Source organism: Sinohyriopsis cumingii, chromosome 8 (assembly GCF_028554795.1).
Source record: "Sinohyriopsis cumingii isolate HCF-2022 chromosome 8, ASM2855479v2, whole genome shotgun sequence".
Classification (NCBI taxonomy): domain Eukaryota; kingdom Metazoa; phylum Mollusca; class Bivalvia; order Unionida; family Unionidae; genus Sinohyriopsis; species Sinohyriopsis cumingii.
Genome location: NC_142968.1, coordinates 79,885,359 through 79,905,464, shown reverse-complemented (window position 1 = coordinate 79,905,464; position 20,106 = coordinate 79,885,359). Strand labels below are relative to the sequence as shown.

At 37.6% G+C, this 20,106-nt stretch overlaps 1 protein-coding gene across 1 annotated transcript in view; it reads left to right on the top strand.

Moving 5' to 3' along the window:
• The window catches only part of LOC149793954 (uncharacterized), a 40,158-nt gene that overhangs the window by 9,868 nt on the left and 10,184 nt on the right, over window positions 1-20,106 (top strand). The window contains exons 2-4 of the mRNA XM_089967880.1: window positions 2,270-2,958; window positions 4,187-4,489; window positions 16,071-16,506. Of these exons, the coding sequence (XP_089824006.1) occupies window positions 2,517-2,958; window positions 4,187-4,489; window positions 16,071-16,506 (1,181 nt within the window). The 5' untranslated portion in view covers window positions 2,270-2,516. The remainder of the gene's footprint in view (window positions 1-2,269; window positions 2,959-4,186; window positions 4,490-16,070; window positions 16,507-20,106) is intronic.

The window sequence follows — 20,106 nt, the reverse complement described above, 5'->3', positions numbered from 1 at the left end:
ATATAAAAAGTATCATATGGCAGTCATGACATATAAAAAGTATCATATGGCAGTCATGACTTGTAAAAAGTATCATATGGCAGTCATGACATGTAAAAAGTATCATATGGCAGTCATGACATATAAAAAGTATCATATGGCAGTCATGACATATAAAAAGTATCATATGACAGTCATGACTTGTAAAAAGTATCATATGGCAGTCATGACATGTAAAAAGTATCATATGGCAGTCATGACATATAAAAAGTATCATATGGCAGTCATGACATGTAAAAAGTATCATATGGCAGTCATGACATATAAAAAGTATCATATGGCAGTCATGACATGTAAAAAGTATCATATGGCAGTCATGACATATAAAAAGTATCATATGGCAGTCATGACATGTAAAAAGTATCATATGGCAGTCATGACATTTAAAAAGTATCATATGGCAGTCATGACATGTAAAAAGTATCATATGGCAGTCATGACATATAAAAAGTATCATATGGCAGTCATGACATGTAAAAAGTATCATATGGCAGTCATGACATGTAAAAAGTATCATATGGCAGTCATGACATATAAAAAGTATCATATGGCAGTCATGACATATAAAAAGTATCATATGGCAGTCATGACATATAAAAAGTATCATATGGCAGTCATGACATGTAAAAAGTATCATGGCAGTCATGACATGTAAAACATATCAATCATGTCTTGTAAAAAGTATCATATAGCAATCTTGACGTGTAAAAAGTATCATATGGCAGTCATGATGCGTGTGTGTGTGATTAGGATTTTTAACGAAGCTTTAAAAAAAATGTCAGTCATATCGCTACAATGTCTGCATTGTGGCAGTTTACACTGATGTCTAGCAGTGGGGCATCATGCCGCAGACACGTAGCATGATGCCCCGCCCAGTCACATTATCCTGACACCAGGCCAGAGTTTACTGAAAAGATCAGGCTGCACTATCATGTACACTGTACAGTAAATACAAACTCGAATCACTTATATCCTTATTTATCCCCCAAAATGTTATATGCAGATTTTGCTTCATTCATTGTTTTTACCAAATCACATTCTTCCAAATTGCATTTCAGCTAGATGTACATAGCCGTTTCATTTACTTTGAGCTTAGCGTTTATGAGTTATTGTTTTTCAGCAGTGTGCTCTCCTATAATGTGATGTAATCTTTATGAAATGTTACACGTGCTTAATTTATACAAGGGAGTAAATCCACATGTATTTCAGATCAGATTCATCGCAATTTGTGTATTGCTGATAAAACTTTACCGTAATTTTTACAAGACACTGAAGAATTAAAGTGAGCCCATGAATGACCCTTTTGCAGTTCATAAGTACAGCACTCCCTCTATATAATAAAACCACTCTGGTGGCCTAGTGGTTAGAGCATTCAATTTGGATGTGGGAGGTTGCAGGTTCAAACTCTGACCGAGTAATACCAAATACTTACAAAAATGGTACTAACAGCTGCCTCGTTAGACACTCAGCTTTAAGAGGATAGTGTTAGGACTGGTCAGCCTGGTGTCAGGATAATGTGACTGGGTGGGACAGGATGCTACATGTCTGCAGCATGAGGCCGTAGTGCTAGACATCACTATAAACTGCCACACTACAGGCATAATATTGATATGACTGAATTTTTTTAAAAGCTACGTTAAATATCTGAATCACACACACACTCTATATACAGTAAAACCTGTCTTGAGAGACCACTACTATGAGAGACCGCCTGTCTTGAGAGACCAGGTTCTCCATGTACAGATTTAGAGATTATATAGTGTTATAACCTGTTATGAGAGACCACCTGTCATGAGAGACCATTATGTTTTGGCAGAAGGAGTGGTCTTTCAAGACAGGTTCCACTGTAATATAGTAGTTGGGGTCTGTAAGTGCCAGCTGTGTTACATACCAACTGTTGTATAACAGGAATGGTAGAATGTTGTTGAATAATAATGTTTTGGAAAGGAAAAAACATGATATAGCTTTGTGTTTTCTTTCAGCTCTATATATTTGATAGACCAATTTAAATATAATGACTTATTTTTTTTGTCCTTGTCTGTTGTTGTACTGTTTTAGATCTGAAATGACAATGTGCATTATGATGAAAGAGAACTGTACAGATGAAAATGACATTTTTTCACAAAATGATTGACATTGATAGCGATAAAAATAGATATAGTTCACTGTATATTTACATCATTGACTCCTCTTGTCTGAAAATAAATAGATCATTGTTTACTAATTTCAGGTCATTTCATCAGTGGAGGTCTACCAATACGCACAGCAATTTTAATAAACATATTGCCTATATTGTTTTTGTCACCAAGGTGACAAGAATTAGACTGAAAATGCACCAGCACTTCTGCCAGTATATGAACAAAAAAACAAGTCTTCCATCCTCCCAAAAATATCTTATGGATTTGCACGCAAGGGGAAAAGTATATCTGTAAAGATTGCCTAAGTTTGGTCCACAGGTTAAAACAAAGATTTTCAACATGGACTCTTCTGTAAAAGAGGAACCGACTGCATCAGCAGATGCAAACATTTGGACGACTCATAGCAGTGCTACACTACAAGCAGTCTTAAATGCAGCTGTCTCACAGAATCCAAACACGTCCCTACCACCAGTACCACCTCCTGCACACTCGGTACGCACAACAAGCACAAAACCACCAGATGCATACCTAGACAAGGCACTTCTTGAGTCAGCAGTTTATCAGGAGGCGCAGAAAGGGGGAATGACACTTCCACTAAAGGCTGAGCCATCTGTAACAACAGACAATAGCAGTTCCTTGTCATGGGCGGTGCAGCAGAATTCGTTACTACAGCAGTACGGGCAATTCATGCTGGACAGAATGTTGAGCAAGTCAGGACTTGATCCCAACACAGCTGCCACATTAGCTGCAGTTGCGGCAGCTGCTACGTCAGCAGAGTCAGGTAAACTAACATCTGAAACAGCAGTTATCAAAATCATTTTTTAAAGTTTGAGTGGTAGCAGTAACTGGTTGCAAAAATTGCTGGACTTCCCCAGTTTAAGCAGTGTAGCATGTTAAACTATATGCATTTGAACACAGTCAGATTGGGTTGAAGACTTTACATGATTTTTAGTGACTCACAAGTCCATGGCCATGATAGGCTGGTGCTATGATTTTCTCAGTAGTTGCTAAAACCTTTAACTCACAATTCTAACTTGTTGCATTATCTCCTGTTTTGCAGAAGGAATTTTCCAGATCTGGCTTCTTTTAGGCTATAATTGTTACCCATTCTTAACGAGTATTTGCCTTGATAATTATGATGTAAATCGGAAATGTAATTATTGTTTAATTTCTTGCAAATTATGCAGTTTTGTCAAGAATCATCATTTTTAACAGCCTTGCAAATATCATTAAACAGGTGGAAGTCAGTGACAAGGCCAAAATCAGCCAAAAGAGCTATAGCTTAGAATCTTTCAGTGACCTAATATACTAATTTTTTAGTTGAAATATTCACCTTCTTGATAGCCACTGGTAATTTTGGTAATGCCAGCATAACCTGTAACGTTTTTGTAGCCTGAATATCAACTAATAGTCCATGAATCGTGGGACACTAGGCTCGACATGTACCAATATGCTCAGCATTCAAGGGTCTATCCAGCAGCTGTAAAAAAGGTTACTGTAATCAATTTTCCAGAATTATTTAACATTGCTTAAGAATATACTTATTTGTGACATGCATGTAAGAATATCTTGTGAATGCCTGCTCTTTCTATCTTGATAGAATGTGGAAAATTCTAAATGATTTCAGCAAGAGATACTTTTTTTATTGCAGAACATAATAGCCTGTGGTAATTTATTATATTGTACTGTCACGATGTTATTTACTTCAAAATGAGATGCAGTTTTTCTTGTGTCATGCAGCTCAAAAGATTATTAAAAATCAAGGCTTTTCCCCCCAAATTTTGCAAAGTAACATATGTAGTAACAATTACATACTTTTTTGTGAACATCACATTTTATGAATTAGTATCTGTCATATTGACCCGCTTTATGTTACTGTGAGATATGCTTGATTATAAAATGCCGTATTCACCTCAGAAAAGGTCTGTATAATTGTTTATTATTGTCTAGTTTGACGAAAAGGCCAAAGTTTGCAAAGATGGCCTAATCAATTTCCTCACTCTATGCAGCTGTCACATCCCAGGCAAATGGATCCACCACCGCAGTAGATAGCACATCAAAGGTGGACACAGATTCATCTAGTGCTGCAGCACTCGAAGCCCAGCGAGATGTGTACCGTCACATGCTGAACTATTCGATGACCAGCGCCCTTGCACAGCAATACTATTTGTCCCAGTATGGGTACAACTACATGCAAGACAAATCCGTATTTGGACGCACAGAAACGCAAACAATGGCGACGACAGGTGCAAATTTAAACTCCAATATCAACATGAGCGCTGCACCTCGGTCTCACCAGCCAGCAGCTGCAGGTAAGACTGTATCATAAAGCTTTTCAGAATTTGTCAGCTCTGTTTATTTCTGTTTGGTTTCTTGATTTTTCTTCATTTAGATGTGTATTAACTAACAAAGATACTTTGTTTCAGCTATTTTGATGAAAAAGGGCCTATAGTCCCAACATAGATAGCACAAAGGATTGGCTGAAAATGTCTTACTTTTGTAACGTGAGATCATGTTCTCCAGTCCGTGTTGATGATAATTTAGCATGTTTTCCTATGGTAGTTCAGATTGGCAAATTGTTGTTGGGGATGATTGGTCATAGTTCTAAAAGAAAGAAATAAATTACTTTGGATGGTCATTACTCATTAGGCTAGTGAAGAATTATGAACTCATTACTCATTAGGGTAGTGAAGAATTATAAAATCATTACTTATTAGGCTAGTGAAGATATATTAAATCATTACTCATTAGGCTAGAGAAGAGTTAAGAACTCATTACTCATTAGGTTAGTGAAAAATTATGAACTCATTACTCATTAGGGTAGTGAAGAATTATGATCTCGTTACTCATTAGGCTAGTGAAGAATTATAAAATCATTACTTATTAGGCTAGTGAAGATATATTAATCATTACTCATTAGGCTAGTGAAGATATATTTACTCATTAGGCTACTGAAGATATATTAACTCATTAGGCTACTGAAGATATATTAAATCATTACTCATTAGGCTAGTGAAGAGTTATGAACTCATTACTCATTAGGGTAGTGAAGAATTATGAACTCATTACTCATTAGGCTTTGAAGAATTATGAAATCATTATTTACTAGGCTAGTGAAGATATATTAACTCATTACTGATTAGGCTAGTGCTGATATATATGTATATTAGGTTAGTACTTGTATATTTACTTATTACTCATTAGGCTAGTGCTGATATATGTAATCGCTACTCTAGTACTGATATATTTACTCATTATGCATTAGGCTAATGCTGATTTATTTACTCATTACTCATTAGGCTAGTGTTGATATATGTACTCACTACTCTGGTCCTTATATATTTACTCATTACTCATTTGGCTAGTGCTGATATATGTACTTTCTACTCTAGTGCTGATATATTTACTCATACATTAGGCTAATGCTGACTTATTTACTCCTTACTCATTAGGCTAGTGCTGATATATGTACTCACTACTCTAGTGCTGATATATGTGCCCATTAGGCTAGTGCTTATATATTTAGCAACTCATTACTCATTAGGCTAGTACTGATATATTTACTCATGACTCATTAGGCTAATGCTGATATATGTACTTATTAGGCTAATGCTGATATATATATATATATATATATATATATATATATATATATATATATATATATATATATATATATATATATACTTATTAAGCTAGTGCTGATATATGTACTTATTAGGCTAGTGCTGATATATGTGCTCATTAGTCTAGTGGTTATATATTTACTCATTCCTCATTAGGCTAGTGCTGATATATGTACTTATTAGGCTAGTGCTGATATATGTGTCCATCAGGCTAGTGATTATATATTTACTCATTACTCATTAGGCTAGTGCTGATATATTTACTCATTACTCATTAGGCTAATGCTGATATATGTACTTATTAGGCAAATGCTGATATATGTACTTATTAGGCTAGTGCTGATATATGTACTTATTAGGCTAGTGCTAATATATGTACTTATTAGACTAATGCTGATGTATGTACTTATTAGGCTAGTGCTGATATATGTACTTATTAGGCTAGTGCTGATATATGTACTTATTAGGCTAGTGCTGATATATGTACTTATTAGGCTAATGCTGATATATGTGCTTATTAGGCAGATGCTGATAGATGTACTTTTTAGGCTAGTGCTGAAACAAAGACCTGATTTTACTATTCAGATTTTCATGCAATTTGTATTTGAATATTTATTGTTATGTCATCATGAACTATTTACTTCTGTGATATGTAACTTTTGTTGAATCAGAAACCAAAATACCAAAACTTAAAAAAAAATTATGTAAACAGTTGTGACCCATTTGATTTGTATACAGATTTGGCTGGTCATCTGTGTTGCTTAATTACTAACCTGCATAACAATTCTACAGTAAAAACAGAGTGGATGGCATTTAAAAAAAATAAATAATTTAAAACAGATTTCTTTCACAGAAATATTGACCTATTTATTTCCATGCAAGTTGCCATTGTTGTCTCTGACTCATTAGTGACAGTCAATGACAGCAGATACTGCATATCAGATCAATTTGAGGGATATTATAATTACTTTTTGTTCATTGGTTAAACATGTATAATCTGCTTAAGGCTGTAAACAAGGCACTGAATAGCCTGCATAAGGCTGTAAAAAAGGCACTGTATAGCATGCATAAGGCTGTAAAAAAAAGGCATTGTGTAGCCTGTTTAAGACTGTAAACAAGGCACTGTATAGCCTGTTTAAGACTGTAAACAAGACACTGTATAGCTTGCATAAGGCTGTAATCAAGGCACTGTATATCCTGTTTAAGACTGTAAACAAGACACTGTATAGATTGCATAAGGCTGTAATCAAGGCACTGTATAGCTTGCATAAGGCTGTAAGAAAGGGCATTGTATAGCCTGTTTAAGACTGTAAACAAGGCACTGTATAGCCTGTTTAAGACTGTAAACAAGACACTGTACAGCTTGCATAAGGCTGTAATCAAGGCACTTTATAGCTTGCATAAGGCTGTAATCAAGGCACTGCATAGCCTGCATAAGGCTGTAAACAAGGCACTGTATAGCTGTTTAAGGCTGTAAACAATTCACTTTATAGCTTGCGTAAGGCTGTAATCAAGGCACTGCTTCCATAAAACATCTCAATTTCAGTGGATACTCTTCTTCTGAACTCAAACTTTTGTCTCCATAAAATGGTAAAACCAGAAAATGCCATGGACAATTGCTTTGAAAGGTATGCTGGTCTGTGTGGGTGGGTGGGTGGGTGACTACATACTCATAACAAAGAAATAAAATTATGGATGTGGACCAAAATGAATCATAGATTATGTTTGCATGCTTTCATAAACAAGAAGAACAGTCAGAGACCTGGATCATATTTGGGACAGTGTGTTTTTAAATTACAAAGCTTGTCTCTTTCATATCATTATAAGTAGGGTACAGTGCCAAAGTGGGTCATTGCATTGATCTGAGGAACTCTTGTCACTTGTATGATTTCAACATGAAGCGATTCATCCTCCTGGGATTTTCATATGATTGCCAAATAAGTATTATGAAAAAGAAACAAAACCTCAACAGTAAGTTCTTTCAGAACTGAAGTTACTGAGCAACTTCCCCAAAAATGAACAAAATTCTCTCATTGGTGACAATCACTTGTTGTCTCTGATGGTTCCTGCTAGACATGAATTACAACAGGAAGCTGTTGCACAGTCATTAGCACTTTTAGTGCTGATATATCAGGTAGCTGTTGCACAGTCATTAGCACTTATAGTGCTGTTATATCAGGTAGCTGTTGCACAGTCATTGACACTTACAGTGTTGATATATCAGGTAGCTGTTGCAGAGTCATTAACACTTACAGTGCTGATATATCAGGTAGCTGTTGCAGTCATTAGCACTTACAGTGCTGATATATCAGGTAGCTGTTGCAGTCATTAGCACTTACAGTGCTGATATATCAGGTAGCTGTTGCACAGTTATTAACACCAACAGTACTAATGTATCAGATAGCTGTTGCAGTCATTAGCACTTATAGTGCTGATATATCAGGTAGCTGTTGCAGTCATTAGCACTTACAGTGCTGATATATCAGGTAGCTGTTGCACAGTTATTAACACCAACAGTACTAATGTATCAGGTAGCTGTTGCAGTCATTAGCACTTATAGTGCTGATATATCAGGTAGCTGTTGCAGTCATTAGCACTTACAGTGCTGATATATCAGGTAGCTGTTGCACAGTCATTAACACCTACATTGCTGCTATTTGAGTAAGCAGACTGTATTTAATGCTGTTTGAACATGCACTTGATAAATATGAGCTGATTGACAGTGTCTTGGTGCTGGCTGGCTCTTTTAATGTCAGTGATACAAAAAACCCTGTTGCTTTTACATAGCTGGCTCTTTTTTTCTGATTCCAATCATATGATGATAATTCATCTTCCCATAGTTTGAACCTGAAGGTTCTGGAATACTAAAATACCTCTGATCCAACCCACAGATACATAGGCAGGCAATGTACACTGTCCTTCATTTTTTCCATGTCACAGACATCATTGAGCTGCTTGATTTACATTGTAGAAAAATATTTGCTTTGTTCCATGTTCTACATCATGATTTGAGTGTTCTTTTCTTGTACATCATTTTTATTGTGTAGGTAACCATTCTTCAAGGCTTTGTTCAGATTGAGAGCTCTCTCATGTTATTTGACAGTTTCATTTGTTTTATTTGGTATAACCTTGTATTTAGGTTATTACCTGACAAGGTGTTAACATAACTGTTATTGTTGAAAAATTACTTCTAGGTATTGAGTACATGTATCCTTCTGAATTTGGTCTGTAGATTGATATTGATTCTGTTTATTGTTTTATTTTGGTAGCAAGCCATATTTTACACTTTCCTTTACTGTGACTTGTGCTGTTTTTATTTGGGGGGTAGGGAGCAGATAATTTATACCTTTATGTTTTGTGTTTAGTTACTGAACATCAGTTTATTCTCAGCTCGGAGTAACTTTTTGCAACAAAACATCAGTGATTGTTTTAATTCCCAGAGACAACACCTAGCTAAGATGACTTCATGTTGTTTTGAAATGAGTATATAGTTAGCCACACAAAATACATTTATACTTTCACTTATCGAGAAATTTATAAATAAACCTTTACAGAATTGGCTAAGCAATGCATCTGTGTGGCCACAGGAAAGAACTCACAGATGCCTACAGAGGCATGCCTATCTTGTACATGCTGTGAGAGGACATATGGTTGTTCCAGTTGTAGCCTGTGGTGAGACAAGGTCTAGGATCTCTCCAAATTCAGTTGTACATACAAAGTAAGGAAGAGAGTTCCTTCCTTGTCTTTCTGAGAAGTTTTGGAATTTTCTTTCTCCAAGTTCTTCGGGTCTTGAGAGAGATTACCATAGTCTCTTTGGAAACTCTCAAAGTTAGTGGGCCCCGTCTGAAGGGAGGTGATAAATGGGTGGAAAGGGAGTTGCACCTTCCCATTAGGGTTGAGCAGTATCCTCTTCTGTCCAGAAGGGCAGAGAGTGAGTCATGCCCAAATCCCACCCCTCATCATACCCATGCAATGAGACCATAGTCAGTGACTGGATCAAGCTTCCTGATAAGGGGAGCACTTTGATCTAGGTCTGTCAGAGCTGAGGAATGGTCTTCCTACTGGTTTGAGTTGCCTGGCCAGCCATTTAATGGGCACTGGTCACAAGGCACCAGTCATTGGTGCTTCTGTGGCATGGAAATAAGGATTGGGTTGAGAGTCCCTTATCTGCAGACTGCAGTTTCATCCCACAGAAGTCTGGGAAATGACATACAGATGCCAGGCTAGGGAAGGGGATTGAATTAGCATCCCTCTCCCATTTCTATAATCCTTCTTAATCCTTATGGGATGTGGGCATAGCATTGAATAGAGAGGTCAGTGCTGTGGATCTACCTCTTTCTCTTGTGAACTTGGGTTAAAAAAGAGGAAGGGGACATGCCTTCTTCCCCCAAATGGACTATAGGGTAGATTCACTCTCACCCACTTGCTGAGCCTGCTACATGGGATAGTCTGTTAGATGCTTGCCAAGAGTTACGGAACCATGTCCTCCTTATCCCCAAGTCTGCTGCAACAGATAAACACTGAGTTGCACAGTGCTGTCTCCCAGGAACAAGAGCAGGACACGGATATCCTTTCTGTCCACATTGATTTGCACAATTTTGATACAGAACAGGCCTTTGTGGCACCATTGCCATTTGGATGCCCAGCCTTCTCGCATCCATCAGTAAATGTGTCAGAGGAGGAAAGATCAGATTCTACAATGCAGTAAACAAGATTTACTGTCTTTTAACCAGTGATAAAGGCTCATGTGATGCTTGGACTCTATACAGGTTGGAGAAACTTTCTTGGGCAATCTGTTATCCAGATCTCTTATTGATACCTCACTTGGTGATACTTAAGGAGCCATCTCAAAGGTGTAGTTTGGATCAGAATTTTCCTAGACAGTGTAAGGGGTGATATAACCCCTGACCCCTTTCTTGAGACCCTTTGGTCTTTGCATCTAGGTGTAAGGTTCATACCATTTCCTGGCCCATTAAATCTCCCACCTTGGATGCCTAAGTGGCACAAATGGATATTTCCATGGGAAACTTGGTTTGCCTCCCAGTAAAAAAGTGGAGCTTTAGATGATATGTCTAGGTTACATACCAACCTCTTTTCAACAACCTCATTCAGCCTGCTGAAGGAGGATTCTTCATCACCATTTGCCCGTCATCGTTTATTTGTAACAGTGGTGAAAACATCTATGTATATGTATCCTTGTCAACAGCCTTGTCAGCAGAGCTTTTTCTTCTGTGCTGGGATGTTGCTTCGGACACATCCAAAGTCTTACTAGAGGAGAGTAAGAACTTTCAGAGGGTTGCTTCCCTGGGAGGACTGACTCTGTTTGTAGGGCTAATCCCCTCTGTGACTTCTCAGGATCTCAGAGACTGCAACACCAATCCTTCACAGGACCGTAACACATTAACCCCTGGAGGTTTTTATGGTTTCCATATGAAATTGAAGTAGGAAACGCATTTTGAAAGCTATTTCTGAATACATCCTAATACATCAACTTCCAGGTGATTTTCCAATAACCTAATGCCTAGTTGTGTTAGAAACATTGTTTTTCATTGGCTATTTTCTCGCATGTTAGCAGAAGGGTAAAAGTTTGAGTTCTTCTATTTTTTTAAACTTATTTTTTGGCTTAACGGAAGTATTGTTTTCGTATCGAGACCACTCTTTATTCCAAATTCCCATCTTGTCTGTTTGTAGTTCATACCAGTCTGCCTTAGATCTGAGATCAAAAGATCTAAAATCTGGACACAAAATTGGATTCTGACCATGGGAAAATTTTGGGTGGAAAAAATCAGGTCCAAAAAATGAGGTTTTTCTCTCTGTATTTTGTAGTGTAACTAGACCTTTCAGATTATTTGGTTTCATTGTAGAGTTACATCTGTCTACCTTTCTATAATACCATCCACTTTAATGTATCATACATGACCTTGACGCTACAGAGCTTGGCAGTAGGCTACTGCCTCCTGCCACGTAAACTCGTCACCATGGGTTAATGTGTTATGGACAAGATCTGACATCCCTAGGGACTCATTGCCTCTCCTGCAGAGTGTTCCTCCTCTTTTGGTTCCCATAGTTGCCAGGCTAAACCTTTTCGGCATAACAGTTGATGGCTGGGACCTTTCTACTTTAAATGGTGGATATAGGTTTTGGTTGTAGGATTTTCCTTCTCTAGTAAGGCTCCCCACGTTCTTCCACCAGTTGATTAAAGGAAGAGGTGCACTCCCTTCTTCAGAAGGATGCAGTATAGAGGTTGTTTAGTCCATTTAAAGTTTCTAGGTATGTCAATCCTCCAATATTTTGACTACTATTAAATCCATAATGGCCGTTTAGAGCCCCTTGGGTCTATCTCACTTGGTGGTACATAGTACCAAGCTGGGTCTTTACCCAAGATAGAGAAATTATAGCTTCCTCCATCACAAGATTTCATCTGTGGCAGATGAATTTTGCAATAAACAGAGTATAGTCTGTGACCCTTGGGACAGAATAGACAAAAGCTTGTCCTTATTAAAGGTGCTGAGAGCAGAAACCACATTGTTGGTTTGTCTTTTTTTTTCTTCTCCTGTCTGCTGGGGACTTTTTACTCTGTAACGGATTGGTGGGGGTATTAATCTAGAGCCAGAAGGACAAATTTTTTTAGGGTTTTTGGTCCAGAGACTTGTCCTCATCAACAATTTGGAAATGAGGCATTGTTCTTGATAAAAATAAGATGTTGTATGATGGTCTCCTCCAATGACACATTTGAATTAGCATACCTCAGACAAGGAGGCACACATGCCCCTTCTATCTGCATGGTGGTTTGGAACATCCTGCACTATGACAGGCTGTCAAGGAAAGGGAAGAGGGTCTTCGTGGAATGGTCTCTACACCAGATTGTAGCTGATTCACTGTTCCTACTCAGGGAGGGGGGCATTTTTGGTGGACTGGTTTGAAGGCAAAACAACAAGCCGCTGTTTTATGTTTTCCCATTTCCCCACTAGAGGGCCTCGGCAGTGGATGCTTTCAGCCTGAAGTGGCATCATATGTTTACTTGAGCTTTATGATTCTTCACAAGTAACAACACAGTTCAGCTCATTTTGATACCCCTCATTGTCCCCAACAGTATTGGTTCAGCTATCTTCTCAACCTGTGAGTGGACCATCCAAGGACTTTACACCCGAGGAGGAGGGACCTAGGATACAGCATAGGAGCTCTTTCCTGAACAACAGCCAGTAAATTCTCCACCTTCATGCTTGTTTCATCTCAAACACTCTCTACACCAGGACATGTTTTCAAACAAGTCACTATGTGCATTATTTTAGCCAGAAGACGATCTACATCTGATTGATATGCTTCCAAGTGGAAAATCTTTCTGATTGGTACAGTTGGAAATATGCCAATACTAGCTCTCCCACTATGAGCATAGTGGCTGATTTTCTTCTCTCCCTTTTCTCGATTTCTACTATCAAGCAGTATAAAATAGCCTTATGTGATATTCAAAAAATTTCTATAGTTCAAGCTATTGGGATGGAGTCTCACTCAGCAGACTTGATCCGGTATTTTGAGTTGCAAAGGCCAGTGTCTCATTAACTAAATGCCTAGTTGGAATCTCTCTTGCCTCCTGCAGTTTCTAACTAAAAAAAATCTATGATCCATTGGGTGATGCTTCCTTCGAAAATGATACCCTTGAGTCTGTTTAACAGATTAACCCCTGGAGGTTTTTGCCATTTTTGCCTGAAAATCGATTAGGAAACACATTTTGAAAGCTATTTCTGAATAGACTTGAAAACACCAAATCCCCGGTCATCTTTCAATAACATACTGCCTAGTTGTGTTAGAAACATTGTTTTTTGTTGGCTATTAGACTCGTGCATGAGCAGAAGGGTAAAAGTTGGACTTGTTTTTTTGTGGGGTTTTTTTTGTTGTTTTTTTTGCTAAATGGAGCCATTATTTTCGTATGGAGACCACTTTTTATTCCAAATGCCCATCTTATCCTACTTTTTGCAAAGGCTTATCTGTCTGCTTGCAGTTGGTACCGGTTTGCCTTAGATCTGAGACCAAAAAGTCTAAAATCCAGACACAAAATGGGATTCCGACCACGGGCAAATTTTACATTAAAAAAAGTCGGGTCCAAAAAATGAGGTTTTTCTATCTGTATTTTGTAGTGCAACTAGATATTCCAGATTATTTGGTATCATTGTAGAGCTACATCTGTCTTCCTTTCTATAATACCATCCACGTTAGTGTATCATGCATGACCATGATGCTACAGAGCTCGGCAGCAGGCTACTACCTCCTGCCCCGTAAAGTCGTTGCTAGGGGTTAATGTGTTAATTGCTTCCATTAGCGCATGAAAGATCAAGAAGCAAGCTTCATGAAGCAGAATCCTCAAATGTATGTGTTTCAAGCAACAGCAATGGAAGAGGATATATATATATATATATATATATATATATATATATATATATATATATATATATATATATATATATATATGGGATACTTTAAGTACTGATTTTAATATCAGTATAGATTCAGTCTGTTCGCGTTTTTTTAATATTTTTTACTGTGTCAAAATTATCCTGTGCCAGTGGGGTACAAGAATAATAAAGGTACACGTGGCTTTTACTGGTACCCTACTTTTTGGACATCTGTCTATTAATAAAAAGGCCACAAAACACCCTCTCATTTGAAAAATAGGGTAGTGATATATTCTGAATAAATGAAGTATTTAAAGAAGAAATAAAGGCATGGTTTGCATAATTTTCATGCATTTTATTATGGTTTTGTTTTAAACAGGCAAATATTCCACAGCAGTTGGGTGCCCTAGATAAGGCTCTGTACCAGTGGACAGTGCTTTTCTGCCATCACAGGAATCTTCAAGCTCTCCTGCTGATTGATATTAATATAAACATTGTTACTTTAGCAGGTGCCTTTTGAGTGATTGGGATCAGTGATGTGTGATGTAATTTGGATTGTTAATGTAGCTTTAACAATTTTTCAGTCAAATCACTACAATACCTTCAGTGATGTCTAGCACTGGGGCATCATGCCGCAGACATGAAGCATGATGTTCCACCCAGTCACATTATCCCGACACCAAGCCAACCAGTCCTAACACTAGCCTCTTAATGCTGAATGCCAAGTGAGGCAGCTTTTAGTACCATTTTATAAATCTTTGGTATGACTCTGCCGGGGATCGAACACATGACCTCCTGCATCTGAGGTGGATGCTCTAATCACTAGACCACCAGTGCAGTGATTGATTGGAATCAAATATCCCTACAAAGTTACATATATTTTTTTAGCTTACGAGGCCATAAGCTGTAGGAGTTCATGATATGACCACGTATTACCTTTCATGCATCATCCATTGACATTTTATATTTTTAAACTTCTTTGTTTTTTTGGGGGGAAAAAACACTGGGCCAATTTAAATGAAATTTGGCAGATAACATTCTGGCATAAAGAGATTTTAATATAGAACAAATATTGCCACTCTGCTATCAGATATGACCACATCACTAAAAGTTGCTAATAATGGACATACCTTTTAACAATTTTTTTTAATTTGACAAAATATTCAAGCATGAAGTGCCTTCAAGTTTATCCAAAAATTATGTCTGTAATATGGTCACCTTTAAATAACTTCTCAGAAACTGATGAGCAGAATTTGACCAAATTTGACAGAAAGCCTTCTTACATGAAAGAGCTGGAAAGTTTTGATGGCATGAAGTGAATTCAGATTCATACAAATGGTGCATCAATGCATTGCTATAAATAACAAAACATAAAAAATTACCCCCCAAAAAGATGCTCAACAGAATTTGCCCATGTTTAAAGCATCCTGACTTAAGGGCAATCTAATTAATCCACAGCTTAGGAAGAATTTTATATAGAAAGCAACTTGTTGACCCAGATTTCTTCGTCAAGTGCTTTTCATTACCATGTATAGTCGCCAACTGCACAGACCCAGATCTGCTGTGGGATAATGTACCGGCAGATCTGGGCCTATGCAGTTTGTTAGGAGTAATCAGTAGAAGAAAAAACATAGACCCTGATCTGCAGGCACATTATGCTACAGAAGAACTGGATCTTTGTTAATTGCAGTTTGACATGACTTAGAAGAGAGTATATGTTTAGATAGATGTCAGCCATTGTGATTGCTTGCTTGCTTGCTCATTTTGGGCTTTTTTCTTCTTGTTGTTTTCTCCAAATACATTTATCTAAATGTATCTAAATCCAAATCTGAGCACAATAAAAATAAAAATAAAATCTCTTTATTTTTCATACTTAGCTATGTCAGCAACCACTCAACAGCAAACAACCCAGCAGCTTCCTAGCATAGACTCTGTACTACTCAATCTGTCCATGAAAAAGAATCGTGAGTCAACTGCCACTACTACAGTGCCAGGTTCCAGCTCATCAATTGTACGCACCAGCACAGCAACGTACACACCATGTATCATGCACTATGGGAACAACAACAATGCAATCCCAGCATATGGACTTCAGGCACTCGCTAACGCTGCCATTGAAGCAGATCCAAAAGCATTTTCTGAGTCAGAGACAGAAAGGAAAGATAGTGGTGGGATGTCATCCAAAACTGAGCTGGAAGATATATCAGACACAGATGACAGCAACATGTCTCCCTCAGACAGCTCTACCAGTCAGATTCAGTCTCCACCCAGGTCCAGTTACAGTCACCTGCTTGAAAATCACCCACATATCAGGTACACACTTCACTATCCATATTTTCTTCGCATCATAATTTTTATTCGTGACATTCCAGAAAGTCTCTTTCTTGGTTAAAAATATCGCTAATCCAGTAGATTTTGTCTATTTTGCTAATCATAAAATTAGGAATGAATTTCCCTTAAGGTAAGAAAAGTGACATTTTAATGTTTACTAAGACTAAAATATACATGCCTGTCTACTGAGACAAACATACATATGGCATTCTACTGAGACATACACATGATGACTGGCTACTGAGACAAACATACAAATGGCACTCTACTGCGACAAACATACACATGCCTGGCTACTGAGACAAACATACCAATGACACTCTGCTGAGTCTAACATATGAATGCCAGTCTGCTGAGACTAACATATACATGGCAGTACACTGAGACTAACATGCACATGACAGTCTACTGAGACAAACATACACATGACACTCTACTGAGACAAACATACACATGACACTCTGCTGAGTCAAACACAAATGGTTGTCTACTGAGACAAACATACACATAGCAGTCTAATAGGACTAACATACATATGGCAGTCATCTGGGACAAACATGCACAAGGCAGTCTGCTGGGACAAACATACACATGGCAGTCTGTTGTGAAAAACATACACAAGGCAGTCTGCTGGGACAAACATACACATGGCAGTCTGTTGTGAAAAACATACACAAGGCAGTCTGCTGGGACAAACATACACATGGCAGTCTGTTGGGAAAAACATACACAAGGCAGTCTGCTGGGACAAACATACACATGGCAGTCTGTTGTGAAAAATATACACAAGGCAGTCTGCTGGGACAAACATACACATGGCAGTCTGTTGGGAAAAACATACACAAGGCAGTCTGCTGGGACAAACATACACATGGCAGTCTGTTGTGAAAAACATACACAAGGCAGTCTGCTGGGACAAACATACACATGGCAGTCTGTTGGGAAAAACATACACAAGGCAGTCTGCTGGGACAAACATACACATGGCAGTCTGCTGGGACAAACATACACAAGGCAGTCTGCTGGGACATACATACACATGGCATTCCCTAGTACTGTATAAGGAGAAGGTTCTTACATATTTACATGTTTAAAAAGTTTGTTATTTGATATTGCTTTTATGCAAAAGAAAAAAAAGGTTTCTGAAAATCACAATATATACTATACCAAACACAGCTGAAAAAGTATACCATAATTTTTGTAATGCTGTTTGAGAAAAACATAGTACTTGCTGTCAGTACAATATTATAGAACTTTAAACCTGTCATGAATTGGTGTCTATTTGTATTTAAGGATGTGTTTGTGCGTGTCTGTGTGTGTGTAAGAGGGAGAGAGAAGGCTTTTCTCTTTGCTTTGATGCAATAAGTAGGCTGTAATCCTGCTAAGTGTTGTAAAACATCAAATTATTGTCAGCAGATTTTAATCATTATCTATATTTTGCAGCGATACAAACTGAAAATGGTTTGTTCCAAAAGTCATTATTAAAATGGTGCTAATTTATAACAGAACAACAAAATTGTTGCCAAGTTCATAAGAAAGAGAGTGAGATCAGTCTTGAGTTTTAATTACCATATCTACTTTATGTATTTAATACCTACTCAACTAAAACCTCAAAACAGTTAAGTTTATGGCAGATATATTAACTTCTTTTGTTTTACACATAGATGCTCAGTATCAGAGATCCATGTTTTAAAATTTTAAGAGAACAGAACTTGTGTTGAATTTTTAGCTTTGTTGATCATAGGCCAGAAGAACTAGTCTGATGGCCCGTTGTCCCTGATCCATTGGCACAGAAATACTTTACTTAAGGATTGCCATGAAACTTAAAACACACATTCATGATAAAATGGCCAAAATGTGTCAGTGCTTCTCTGTTTTGTACCACAGTCTTAGAACAAAGGGTGACAGTGACCTACATTTCATATTTTACTAGCATAGATTAAGGTTATGCATTTATAACTCTTGACATGGGTTTTAGCACCCAGTTTACTTTGTAAATTTGATCAGAAAATAATAATGTTAGCCTTATTAATTTAGGAAGAGCAGTTTATGCAAGAGAAAAGGTATAAAATACATACATTATAGTTTTTGTAATATTTGATATTGTGGTTTTGCCTGAAGTACACATGGCCTCAACCTTTCCCTACTATCATGATAGTGCAGTCATGTCCGTGATACAAAAATGTTAATCTTTATTTATTACATATGCGATGACAGGCTTTAGTTCACACATGTCATTGTCATTGTTGAGAAAATAAAATGGTTGTATAGACTGGTTCACTGCTGAGCAAGTAAATATACAGCACCAGCCATAATATTAGTAAACCATGACATCATTATGGATGAAGCGTAATGGTGCTTGAGATGGGATCTGATGGAAAACAATTTTATCAATGATGAAGTCTGCATGCATAAATGAGTCCCTTCTAGATTTCAAGTGGAGTTCACAATGGCCTGTGTAGGTATTACACTTGTCATGACACTAATAATTCAGTTATGAGTGAAAATTTGTCATTAATTGGCTTCACATGTTCATGTATATAATAAAATTGTGTATAGGTTAGGTAAGTTCATTTACTGTTTTTAGTAGATTGTTGTTGTTGTGGGGTTTAACGCCATTTTTCAGCACACGATAGGCTATACATGGCAACCAGTATGAATGGTGGAGGAAGAACCACTGACCCATGAGAAGCTACCGGCAAGCTTTCTTACATACCCACATTGGCCAAATCCTAGACTCGAACCCACACAGACAGAGGTGAGATGGTAGTGATCCATAATGGAGAGCGCTTTAGACCACTCAGCCACTCAGGGCCCCTTTTAGCAGATTGTAACCCATGTACTCTACAGACTCAGACCTGCTTTTTGCTATTAGCAAAACAAAAAGGAATGATATGGTTTCCATTGACTGCAGCTTGCTACACATTTATTCGAGCAGGAAAAATATTTGAATGGTCAACACATCAATGTGCCCATTGTGAAGAGTTTCATGAAGCTGAATACAAAGTTGACACCGCTCTGGTGGACTCATGGTTAGAGCATCCATCTTGGATGCGGGAGGTCGCATTTTCGAACCCTAGCAGCGTCATACCAAAGACTTAAAAAAAATGGTACTAACAGCTGCCTGCTGAGAGTGCTCAGCATTAAGAGGTTAGTTTTAGGACTGGTCAGCTGGGTGTCAGGATAATGTGACTGGGTGAGACATGATGCTACATGTCTGTGGCATGATGCCCCAGTGCTAGACATCAGTGTAAACTGTCACATTGCAGACATCGTAGCGATATGACTGAAAAATTGTTAAGGCTGCGTTAAAAATCTAAATCACACACACGCACACAAAGTTTACATTTTCCTTTATATTCTTTTATAATATCCTTACCAAATGACCACAAATTATACTTGCCCATAAAACTTTCCATCATGACCTGTATTGTCAGACAATGCATCAGGTAATATTTATAATGTGTGTGATTTGTCAGATTTATGAGACTTGTCGACTGTTTCATTTGTTTAGGTGTATTTTTGTTAGATTCATATGAGTTGTGGATTGTTTTTTTAAGATTCATGAGACTTGTAGACTGT